The sequence below is a fragment of the Oryzias melastigma genome, linkage group LG12 (genome assembly GCF_002922805.2).
Source record: "Oryzias melastigma strain HK-1 linkage group LG12, ASM292280v2, whole genome shotgun sequence".
NCBI lineage: Eukaryota > Metazoa > Chordata > Actinopteri > Beloniformes > Adrianichthyidae > Oryzias > Oryzias melastigma.
Genome location: NC_050523.1, coordinates 22,787,356 through 22,799,138, shown reverse-complemented (window position 1 = coordinate 22,799,138; position 11,783 = coordinate 22,787,356). Strand labels below are relative to the sequence as shown.

At 39.6% G+C, this 11,783-nt stretch overlaps 1 protein-coding gene across 10 annotated transcripts in view; it reads right to left on the bottom strand.

Moving 5' to 3' along the window:
• Positions 1 to 4,067: 4,067 nt before the first annotated feature.
• The window catches only part of ehmt1b (euchromatic histone-lysine N-methyltransferase 1b), a 37,477-nt gene continuing 29,761 nt past the window's right edge, over positions 4,068 to 11,783 (bottom strand). For all 10 annotated transcript variants that reach the window (XM_024299451.2, XM_024299452.2, XM_024299454.2 and 7 more), the window contains 10 exons: positions 11,046 to 11,150; positions 10,695 to 10,849; positions 10,410 to 10,580; positions 9,056 to 9,200; positions 8,901 to 8,978; positions 8,707 to 8,822; positions 8,237 to 8,323; positions 6,652 to 6,730; positions 6,399 to 6,574; positions 4,068 to 5,267 (listed from right to left, as the gene is read on the bottom strand). In XM_024299451.2, coding sequence (XP_024155219.2) covers positions 5,087 to 5,267; positions 6,399 to 6,574; positions 6,652 to 6,730; positions 8,237 to 8,323; positions 8,707 to 8,822; positions 8,901 to 8,978; positions 9,056 to 9,200; positions 10,410 to 10,580; positions 10,695 to 10,849; positions 11,046 to 11,150 — 1,293 coding nt within the window. In that variant the 3' untranslated portion in view covers positions 4,068 to 5,086. The remainder of the gene's footprint in view (positions 5,268 to 6,398; positions 6,575 to 6,651; positions 6,731 to 8,236; positions 8,324 to 8,706; positions 8,823 to 8,900; positions 8,979 to 9,055; positions 9,201 to 10,409; positions 10,581 to 10,694; positions 10,850 to 11,045; positions 11,151 to 11,783) is intronic.

Sequence of the window (11,783 nt, the reverse complement as noted above, 5' to 3'; positions counted from 1 at the left end):
CATCTTGCCATCATCTGATGTATATAACATCAAAATAAATGTGTCCACTAATCTGTGTTATAAATGTAATTTATGTGTGATTCCAATCAGTTTAATAAAGTTATTGCCCATCTACTGCATTTTTGTATTATAATATATATACTAAAGTATAATATTGGATTGTCAATTAAGAATTACATTTTAGACCTCTTTGAACTATGGGTAAAGATAAATCAATCAGTAGTTGGTAAATATTTTGGGCTCACATGTTTGTAAATCTGTCTCACAAACACAACCCTCACTGCACGTCACTGTTGTGTTGCTGGTGGGCGTGCCTCACCTGCGGCACAGCGGGTTGTTGTTCAGAGTCTCGTGTGTCCACACAGCCTGCTGGACACCGCCTCCAAGTCCCGCCCCTTTTGCCCCGTCCAGGTGCAGAACCGTGTCAAACTTGTGCGTGAGGTCGTCCTGGGCGGGCCCCCACGAGGGCTCTCCAGACGTCGCAGCACAAATGTCGGCCTCCTCTGGAGCCGCCTCGGCACGTTTCGGCCGCCTCCTGTCAGGTGACAGAGCCCAGGTGTCCTCGTACTCCGCCCCCTGGGTGAGCATCCTCCAGGAACTGAAGGTGGCAGCGCGGACCGCTGGAGGGGGGGTAGTTTCAGATCAATATATGATCACTGACAAAATCACAACTTGATGAGCTGCTCAGGTCTGGATGACATCAAAGGTCATTTGTGGAATTGTAAAAGAACGCAGGTCAAAAGGTCAAAGTGTAACATTATATGCAGGAGTTTCATTTGCTTCTGCCCTTCTGTGGTTGAGATGAACTCACTGTGTGACTTTGGTCCATCATTTCTTCAAACTTTGATTAACCTAAACTTCAGTCTCTACCTGGACCTGATCTTTAAACCACAGCTGCAGCAGATCTCTAGAACTGATTCAGTTCAGAGATTCAAAAACTACACATAGCTTAAGTAGAGGAAATACGTAGTATTTTTAGTACAATTTAGAATACAAAATTAGAATTTAGTAGTAGCTAACACTGCTTCAGAAATTAACTGAAATCAGTTTCTGATTGACTGAACTCACCTGATCCAGGTGAGCAGTAATTATGAAGCAGAGTTAGCAGCAAAACAAGCAAACCTAAAAGAAAAATCAGCAAATGATATTTCCTCCACTGTTTAGGGGAAGATGTGTATTTTTGCCACATTCCTGCAAAGAATATATATTATACGGTCTTTGGGGCTTATTAGTGATACATTTTTTTAATTTTACATACACAATATCCAGAAATCTTAATGTACTTAATTTTTTTAAACAGCACATTTGTTGATTCACGAAAACCAACTTTATTTATGACTCTTATTGCTCTTTTTTTGAAGTTTAATTACTGGATCAATGTTTGTTTTTCATATAATATCTCAGTTTTTTTCAACTTTAATTTTATTGTATGTTTCTAGTTGTTATCATTTACAGACATGAATTGTCAACAACACATAAACAAAATACACAGATATATACAGTTGTTTTTTTTTTGTGTGTGTTAATTCAAAGCTTTAGGTGTCAAAATCTTCTGTGGTTTCCACATATTGGCACAATTTTCCCATTTTTTGTTAAAAATGTGTAACTTTAATTTTAGCTGAACAGTCCAATTTTCCATTGAATAAATGGTCCATATGGTTTACCCAAACATCCTTTCCAGGGGTTCCACTTTTTGCCATTTTTTTGGTCCCTGCTTTGCCTCATCGATACCAAAAAACACCAATTTTGTTTTCCTTTCATTTAAAGATAACTTATTAATTTCAAACACATTTTTAAATTTAACCAACTCACTTTCTATTTTTGAGATCAATTTAAAAATATAATATAATTAAAGTCTGAACAGTTTTGGTTCTAAAACAGAGCCTTGAGGAATTCCACATGTTATTATCCTTTGTTCTGAAACTTCACCATCAATTTAAATTTTTTTGTATCATAGTTTCACTTTTATTTGAATAGATTTGATTGATTCAGCTACTTACTCAGTGATTATGAAAACATGCAGGCCTTTAAAATAAAGTGAAAGTTCTGGATTTGGTTCAGACGAAAAACTGATGTAAAACTTTTGATTTAAAGCAAACATTAAACTTCTGCCAGTAAAGCAGACTCAACAGAGACTGAGTCAGTCAGACTCACAGCTGTGTGGCTTTTTTGGTTCATTTTTTTCACCTGTTTTTTGCTTTTCTGCTGGACATAAGAAGCTCTCACAATTCCACCTGCTGTCATCAAAGCTGCAGGAATGATCAGTGAGAAAAGGGGCTGAGAGCACATTACTGTACATGCACCATTTTCTGCCGTAAAAACCCCACCGTGAGCGCTGAGCTGCAAAGCTCTCCGAGCACGGCTCGTACTTTGCTGCCATTTTGTTCAAATGAGACGAGGAGGTGAGAAAGAGTCCGTCAGAATTACCGTACACCACTGTGGATCTTCTCTCTGCCCATCGGGAGCTGTGGGGAACTCTCTTCATGCCTGCGGTCCTTCTGAGCCGTGTGGGGTCAGGCCTCTCAGCTGCCGGGCTTTGCTGTGTTGTGCTGGGAGCACCAAAGACACTTTTTTTTTTCCACCTTGGAATGCGGAAAGCCTGCTTCCTGCCCTGCCAATGTAAAGAGCCTGTTATCGGATCAGCATCTTTGATGCTCACAGAAACATTTCTCTGATTCATTTATAGACTCTGTTTTCTGGTAATCAGGAAGGGAGCAATCATGAGCTCGTTTATGAGGCGCACAAGAAACAAACCCTCACTTCCTGGTGCTCCTCTCCGCTGCTCCAGAAGACGCCACTTCCAGTTCAAATGCGTTTCTGGCTGCAGATGACAGGAGTCTGTTTCTAACAGAAAGCTTTATCGGCCTGTTCTACTGTAAACTGAAGGGGGTTTGTCTCAACCTTTGACCTGCTGTCATCTGAGCTGTAAATACACTGTTTTGACGTTGAAGATCTTTAGTTTTTTGTTGCTCACCTCATGGTTACCACAATTAATCATCTGTATCCAAGAACTTCCTCTTTGTCTTCCTCTAGGTCAGGGGTCGGCAACTTTTAACAGTAAAAGAGCCATTTGGGCTCATTTTCTACTGATCAAAATCTAGACAGAGCCGCATAGTCTTACTTTAGTCTCTAAGAAATTTTGATTTGCATCCGTAACCTTCTTTTTTTAAATAATAAATATAATTATGTCTATTTCTTGGCACAAGCAAATATATACCGTGGTGTCCTGTGGACACAGACCTGTTATTGAGAAAGCTCTGATGCTTTGGGGTCAGAGGTTAGGGGATGTAGTACAGTGGCGCTTTGGTTAGCGTTTCTGTGTGGAGTTTGCATGGGTCGTCTCCTCTGACAGTCCGAAAAAATGCTTTACTCCACATTGTCCCTCGGTGTGACTGTTGGTGTGTATTGTTGTGTGGCCCTGCGACAGGCGGCCACATGTCCACCAGTAGTTGAGTTAGGCTCTGACAGCCCAACCAGCAGGAAACATCTGGAGCTTCATTTAAGACGGTGTGAGCACATCACTCCAATTTTACACTCTCTTCACTGGCTGCCTGTGTCTTTTAGGATTGTTTTTAAGATTTTACTTCTGGTTTTTGAATGTTTGAATGGTCTGCCACCTCAATATCTTTTAGAGCTTTTACATTTTTATCATCCACGTCAAGTCCTACGATCTGAAGATCAAATGTTTTTAACGGTTCCCAGGACTCGTCTTGTGACCATAGGAGACGGAGCTTTTTCAGCTCCTAAACTCTGGAATGCTCTCCCGTTTTCTGAGGTCTCCCAGTTCCCCTACTGATTTTAAGTCACTTTTAAAAACTCATCTTTTCACTAAGGCTTTCAACTCCAGTGTTATTGGTTTTATTGCTTTAACTGTTATTTTTTTCTGTGATTTTATTTTCTTTTTTGTATTTTGTTGTTTCATGATTTGATTCCTATTTTATTTTTACTTTGGTTGCTCCTGCCTTTAAATGAACTATATAAATAATAAATTGTGTCTGCAGTCCAACAGGACAGAACAAAGCTTCTCTGAAAACCTCATTCAAATGAACTATAAATGTGAATCAAGATAGATGCATTAGTAATAAATTTATTGAAAAAGATACAACCAATCAGATGGATGGTTCACTGTTCAGAAATAATGTAACAGAACATCATGGAAGTGCATTTCTAACCCCGCCCCTCCCGTCTTCCACCTGCAAACTCTGTTTCCTACAACAGTTAAAAGGACAGTTTGGCTTCTGTCTGCAAAATCAAGATGAAAAATGAAAACCCGACCAGGATAACTACGATTAGAAAACTGGAGATAAAATTAAAACATAAAAAACATAAAAACGTTCTCTTATTTTACAAACTATGTTCACTTGGACAATAAAAATGAAAACAAAAGTAAAAACCTTTGTCAGCACCATGGTCTTGTTGATGTTTTAGAAAGTTTCGTCATTTAGTTCCTCCAGTACTGCCCTAAATATATGACACATTTCAGCCCCCCCACCCCAAAGGATTTCATAAAAAAATGCTTAGCCAATGAATGCAGACTACAAACTTCGGAGAAAAAGTCTGCAAAAAAAACAAAAAAAACCACCATTTTCAAATTTTTTTTTTCAGAGTCGACCCTTTGCTAAACTTCTTTGCCGGTTTCAATCCGTCAACCCTGATCGCCCACAAGTCTCCAATCACAACAAAGAAGATGAGAAGAGACCAAAGTGGCAACGTATTCAACAGTGATCAGCTGATCTTGCTGGAATGGTTCGTGGTAAAAGACGGCGAGCGCGGACGGCTGGCTCCGGAAACGCCTCCGAACTCCTGGATCGCAGCAAAGTCAGCTCATTTTCTTAACGTAAGAAGACAAAAAGACAGGTGCCCTGCCAGCACAGGCGAGTGTGAAATGTACAGACGGTTTCTGTGCGTGATGCTCTTCATCAGCTCCGACTTCCTCCAGGATTTGATTGTGCATCTGTGTGAAAGCGTCTCCGTCCTCATGAAGGTCGGCGGTCCAACGCCATCAAGGAGAGGCGGATACAGTACGAGCTCACTTAGGGTCAGGAGCCCCCGCCTGCCAAACGTAGTGTGTGTGGGGGGGTTGGTTTTAGGAGGGGCTGCTGGAAGAGCTGGTGTCAGGCGAGGCGCTGGGCTGCTGCTGGTCCTCGGGGGTGCTGTCGGCCTGCAGGGACGCCATGGCTGAAGAGGAGAACTTACACTTGGGGGAGCCGCATTCACAGCTGAACAGCTTGCTTTTGACCTCCCAGAAGTGATCGCCATAGTTAAATCTGAGGGGGAGGACACAGATGAGGAGGTCAGTCAAATGTATACATTAAATGCATCAAAACTCTCCCTTAGGTGCCAATGTGCGTGAAGCAGCAGATTGGATAGGCTCCAGCAACCATGAATGGATGGATGGTCTGTAGTTCTATAAACCTTACTTTGATAGAGAACATGATCAGAATGAGGTTGCTATGGAGACTGTCATGTGAACTTGATCCATTGGGTCAACATCCATAAAAGAAACATTGTCATCATTAGTTCTCAGCTGATCTTCCTGGTAAAATAAAGGTTTTACATTTTGAATTTATTCAGGCATAAACAAAAAACTCCTCAGTAGGTTTTTAGAATAAAACCTAGTTTTCTATGTTATTTTTTTTATTAAATAAAATTGATTCTTGAATATAACAAATAAATCAATATTGTAATTTAATTATAAAACTAAACATGTAAGTTAGGTGTGTATAGGTAGGATTACCTGTCCCTATTCAACCCCAAACTACAACAGAAAACATTCACCAAAACCTGAGCTGCAGACATGGAAACACTAGAGAACTCACCTTTGAAACCCTCTGGCAATAAAATCCCTGACAAACCATCACCATAGTAACAGCAGAGATTTACAGTCTCCTCGTGATGCATTCAATGACAGTCGTAAACGACAAAACCGCACGAACAAGAGTCTTTACTCTGCTAACCACAGCTGACACCACGCACATTCTAGCTCATTCAGTCTGACTGATCATTTGATGACTGATTCATTTATTGATTTGTTACTGAGCTAATGTTGTTCTTGGAATTCATAACTTTGATCAAATATAACATTTAGCAGTACATGATGGAGTCGATCTCACAGAAAAATAAATATTACTAAACAAGATCTTTTTCTTTGATTGCAACTTTGGTTTGTGGAGTTAATCTAAATAATAATAGCTGCTAAATTTCTGCTTTAAAGATTTTTTTCTACATTTTTTTTTAGCAATTGTTCTGTAGTTACTAATAGCGCCTGAGGATCACTGTAAAGTCACCATGGTGATGGCGACCAGTGTTTGAAGAAACAAATAAAGAAGTCTAAATCTATGTGGATGTGAAAAGCAGACTGAACGGGACGTTTCACATCTCAAATCCTCCAAACTCACCCGAGCTCTTCCCCTGCCTTGATGTTTTCACTGGCAAAGAAGGCAACGTGTGGGAAACGGAGGTCCTGGTGTGTGGTGAACACTCGACAAGCAAACAAGTTGGGCTCGCACATGTGGTTCAGAAAGCGGCTGATGTTGCCATAGAAACGGGCATCGATGCAGTACAGGTCTTGAGGCTGAGGAGGAACGCAGACGGCTGAGAACACGCATTTCTGAGCTGGTTTCTAGCTTAGGTTTCAGTTTGACGTTTTACCTTATCGTCCAGACTGAACAGGTAAGCGTCAATCTGCCTCATGTCTGCCTCTGCTTCAGAGATGATCTCACCCACATACCTGGAAAAAACGGAGCACTGCTTTTTACCGCAAGCCACTTCACCTTTATTCATTTATTGGAAACATTTATTGGATCTTTTTTTTTCCACTATGTATAAGCACTTCTTTGATCTTTTATTCAAAGATCTTTTTAAAACAAAGAAATGATGCTGTCTGCTAATATTTAAAACTTTATATTGGCGCTTTCTGAATAAAACAAAACATTTGAGCTAAACCTTTTAAAAAGCATAACGTGATTGATATTTTGAAAAAGCACAATTTCTGAATATTATCCTGAAAGAAAAGAATTCTCAAATACATTACAATAAAATAATGTTTTAGATGATATTATGATATATCCAGTTTTCTGAATAAATACTTTATACAAGTTAAAATGTTTGGATTATATCCCAAAAGAGGGTAATTTCTTCATGACATTCTAAAAGGAAAAACTGAATAGCCAAAAAAAAAATCTCCATTAATCTGTAATAGATATAACCTCTGAATAAGATTTCAAAAAACAGAATTCTCAAGAACCTTTATCAAAAAAATAAGATTTTTTTCCATACAATAATAAAAAAAAATGTTTCTATCCCTGTTTTATTTTAAAAAAAACTCCAAAAAAAATTGCCTTAATATTATTCTGAAAGAAGGATTTTAAGTAAAACATTTCATGGATGACATTTAAAAATAAAAGTTTCTGGTAAGATTTTTAAGAAGAGGTTATAGTACATGATAATGTTTGAATATTAATTCAAAAGAAAATAATTCAACATAGTAATAATAATAATAATAATACAAAAAAACAACAACAACTAGTAGTAAATAAAACAGTTTTGTATATTTAGAAAAAAAAGTATTTTTGTGTTCTATTTGATACAGTACTTTTTTGTCTGGATCCTTTAAACATTTAAGGCAATAGTTTTGACTTAATCAGCAATATGGTTTAGTAAAGTCAATTAGCTGATGGAAAAAGTCATAAAACTAAGAAATTAGGTGAAAACTCCTGTATTGTATCCCTTAAAATGTTCAAATACTCTGAAAACGAGATTGCCTGAAGTTCCTCTAGTAATTTCTTTCTCAGAATTTATAATGTAATTTGAACTACATTTTGTTTTAACTTTTGACTAAATCAATTTATCTCTGATCAAATAAGCTACTGAATTTTCTCCATTTATCTTTTATTCTTTCAAGTTAACTTGAAAAGATATGAAACTGTTATTATTGACCTGCATCCAGACTGAATTATAGAAAAAACTGATAGTAAAACCCATGTGTCACACATGACCTTTAATCTGCAAACGTAATTAAAGAACAAAACATTTATATTCTGACAGCTTGATTACAGTTAGAAAGGATAAAGACTAAACACTTTTTTTTTTATTTGGTTATAAATCCAGAAAATAATCAGAATTAACTACGGTAAGTATGAGAGCAGAGTCATTAATAAGAAGCCCTAAAGGCCGATTCTAGTAAACTAAAGAAGCTCTAGTATGACGGAGCTCGGCAGCGTGGTGATTAACTTACTCGCAGACAAAGGTCCCCTTTGGTATGTCCTGCTGCGCCCGGACACCCCAACCCTTTTTCCTTGTCCTGAAAAGCTGCAGTCTGGTTCTGGAAAAGCCACAGATTCTGTGAGCAACACTCTTCAAACACGACACACAGGCAGACTCCTCCTGAACCTTTGGATTTACAAGTGTGATAATGTGACACTCCTCCGCAACAACAGTGGAGTTTGTTTGAGCATAAAGAGATCAAAACTGACTCAGGGAACAAACAGACCGACCCGCTGCAAAAGTTTGCAGATGTCTAGAGAATACATCATCTTTGCTAAATTACCCAAAAGCTTACACTTTACTGAGATGAATGCCTCGTTTTTGGAAGCTAAATCTTTTTGGTTTTTCACTGACAGTTTTGGTAAATTTGTTTGGTGGTTTTTAACTCTTCATATTTCAGCCTTTTGCCTGATGGCGCTCGATAAAAGAAGCTTCAAACACCTGAGTCCTTTCTGGACCACGCGGTTCTTGCAGGTCTTCCAACAGGAGCATGCATGGTTGCACTCAAAGATGAGGGGGGGCTCCTCCCGGCAGAACTCGGGCAGCAGGCAGCCGTGCTGTGCGGGAAAACGAGACTCGTGTGAAGAAAGGCGGGAAGACTCGCTGAAAGAGTCCGTGCAGACGCGCGTCCTCACCTTGTCATACCAGCAGCGCAGACTCAGCTGTCCACACATGCAGATGCTTGAGGAGCAGTCCTCCTTACAAACGCAGTACTGAGGGAGGGGGGCAGACAGACACATCACCTCCTCTGCTTTCTGCTTCACTACGACCCACAAAAACTGAAACTCACTTGTAGGTGTGTAATGTTGCGGTCGATGTTCAGAGGGGACGTGACGCAGTTTTCAGAGATGTACTTGTAGTCTTCGGGGTGGGGCTCGTTGTCGACAGAATTGACACATGGAATGGGAACTCTTTCCTGTCCTAAAGAAATGTCTCTGTGAAGACAAACACACCCGGGTCAGAACCTGTTTCAGAGTCACCCTAACCTGATGAATGAGAAAAGTTGAGAAGAAAACCGAAACCAACTCAGTAATTTACAACAGAGAGGGACTGATGGCCTACGTTTATCCACAAACATTAATAATATTTGACTTTAATGTTATTTTTCACAGAAAAACAAAAAAAAGAAAAATGAGTCAAAGTAGTCATGACTTAATATTTGGGAATCCCAGAGGTCAACTGATTTTCATTTATCCAATTTAAAGAATACTAGGGCACTACATTATGTTTTCTCTAATGTAGATCAAAGTTATTTGTATCATTTTTTTCTGAATTTTGAACTCCTGCAGCTTAGTCGTTTAAATTTAGTTAAAGTTTGAATTTGAGCTAAAGTTATTTAGTTTACAAATAATTATTGGTGTGCATTGCAATACAATCTATGCGTGTATGATTGACTCTATACCTGCTTGTAAATGAACCAAATTATACAACCAAACTATGAAGCTACCCTCACACCACCCTCAGAAATGCATGTTCAAGCAGTCACTTCTGATGAAAAGTCTATATATACACATATATATGCATGTTTTGCGCTTTTGCATTCAAAACTCTCACACTCGTGTAGCTACACAAGTTCCTAAGACTGTTGTCAGGTTCTACACACAAAACGCACGTCCACTGAATGCCCGTTAAAAGCGAAACCAGTTGAACTTTGACCAATTTAGGACCCTTATTTGGTAAGCCCTTATGTGTTAAACGTTTGAAAATTAGACATTTTTAATTGCAGTTTGTTTTTAGCCAGAATTATATGACGCCAAGTCTTTCATATATCGGAATCGAGCTGTGAAAGAAAAAGCCTGGAGTGAGATTCATGAGATTTGCACCAAATTTCCCTCTAAGCCTCTTTAACTGTAGGTGGCAGACATGCACTAGTAAACAGTAGAAAAAAGAAAAGAAGAAGTAAATCCTTTCTTCTCCACATTCTTAATGGGCAAAGGCACTTTTATTGATCTTTGATTAAAGCGCAGATTACTTCTGTCAGTATAGAAAGGATTATAAAAAAACATCTGCATTTTTACTTGAAATATAAATCAATTTTGCGTATCCTTCTGTCAGACAAAAACCAGTAATGTTTCAATGTTGTATAGAAAATGCATGCATCCCGATTGATCACGTGAACGTGTTTTAGTGATTCTAACTGTAACCTGTGAAGGAGCTTCTGCTCCGGCTGGTTGAGCCTGGCGTTCCTGGCGTCCCTGTCCCTCCTGCTGGCCTGCAGAGCCGCCCAGGCCTTGGAGCTGTGGCTGCAGCAGTCTGGAGGAGTTTCTCCCTCACGGTTCTTCAGAAACACATCTGCTCCTCGAGACAAGAAAAGTCTGAGGAGGAGGAGAAGACAGAATTTTACTAGCTAAACATCGCACCTTCGAGGACTTTTCTTGCTTAGAATGAAGTCAAGGAAGAAATGAATTGAAAGAAATGTTTGTACTCACGTGACACAGTCCAGGCGGTTCTCCCGTGCAGCGATGTGCAGAGGAGAGTCTCCATGGATGTTGACTGCTTGCAGATCGCTGCTGGCATCCAGCAGCAGCTCAGCGATGTCTACACTGCCAGAGAATGCTGCCCAGTGAAGACAAATATTCTCTTCCTGGAGAGAAACATGAACCATGTTTACTATGAAACCACAACTGGTGTCTTCTTTATTCCACTATGTTTGCCTCAGCTGTGATAGCTAACAGTCCTGTGTGTGTGGAGCTAAAGTAGCTAACCTGCTAGTGAGGTTACACTTGTTTCCTGTTGTGTACAGACACTAAGAAGCAGAGTGAAGAGAGCTGTGTGCTGACCTTATCCCTGATGCTGATGTCAGCTCCTTTGGAGAGCAGCAGCTTCACTTGGTCGGCGTGTTTGTACTCGGTGGCCCAGATTATCGCCGTCCAGCCTCCATCATCCTGAGGACAAAAACAAACAAAAAAATCTGATGAGGAAAAAGAATCGGATCCATATTAGTAACATACACGGGAAAATTTGGCTGCTCCAGAACTCTAAAAAACAAAACAAAACACAAATGCCTTGTTAATGCATCTTATTAGAAAGCTGACATTTTATAATTAATCTAACATTTGAATGCTCTGTGAATCACCTCCTCCTGGTGCTGGAGGGTTTTGAGAGCAACAGTGCTGCTGGGGTTGGGGGCTGACATAAACTCTGAAGATATGACACATGAATTCTAGAAAATATAAGTTTTTTGTGTGCACGAGGCTGAAAGCGCAGACAGAAAACACCTTCACTTTTTCTCTGGGGCCTGGACTGAATTGGATTACTTGTCGTCTCATTGAGGTACATGAGAGGAAGGTTTATCCTTTTACAATCTTTGTGCATTACACAAAGAAACAACTGAGCCATGCGGGGGCATCCAGCCATCAGATTTATGTACTGGTAGGTGTTCTTAAGAGCATCTTTCAATGTCAGGGTGACATTATTTCACCAGGCAGCAGTGTAAAGAAATACCAGCACAGAGGAAGCTTCGTCTGGAGAGAGCAGCTGTGTACTTCTGTAAAATAGGGTGAGCTTCCTCTGTTATT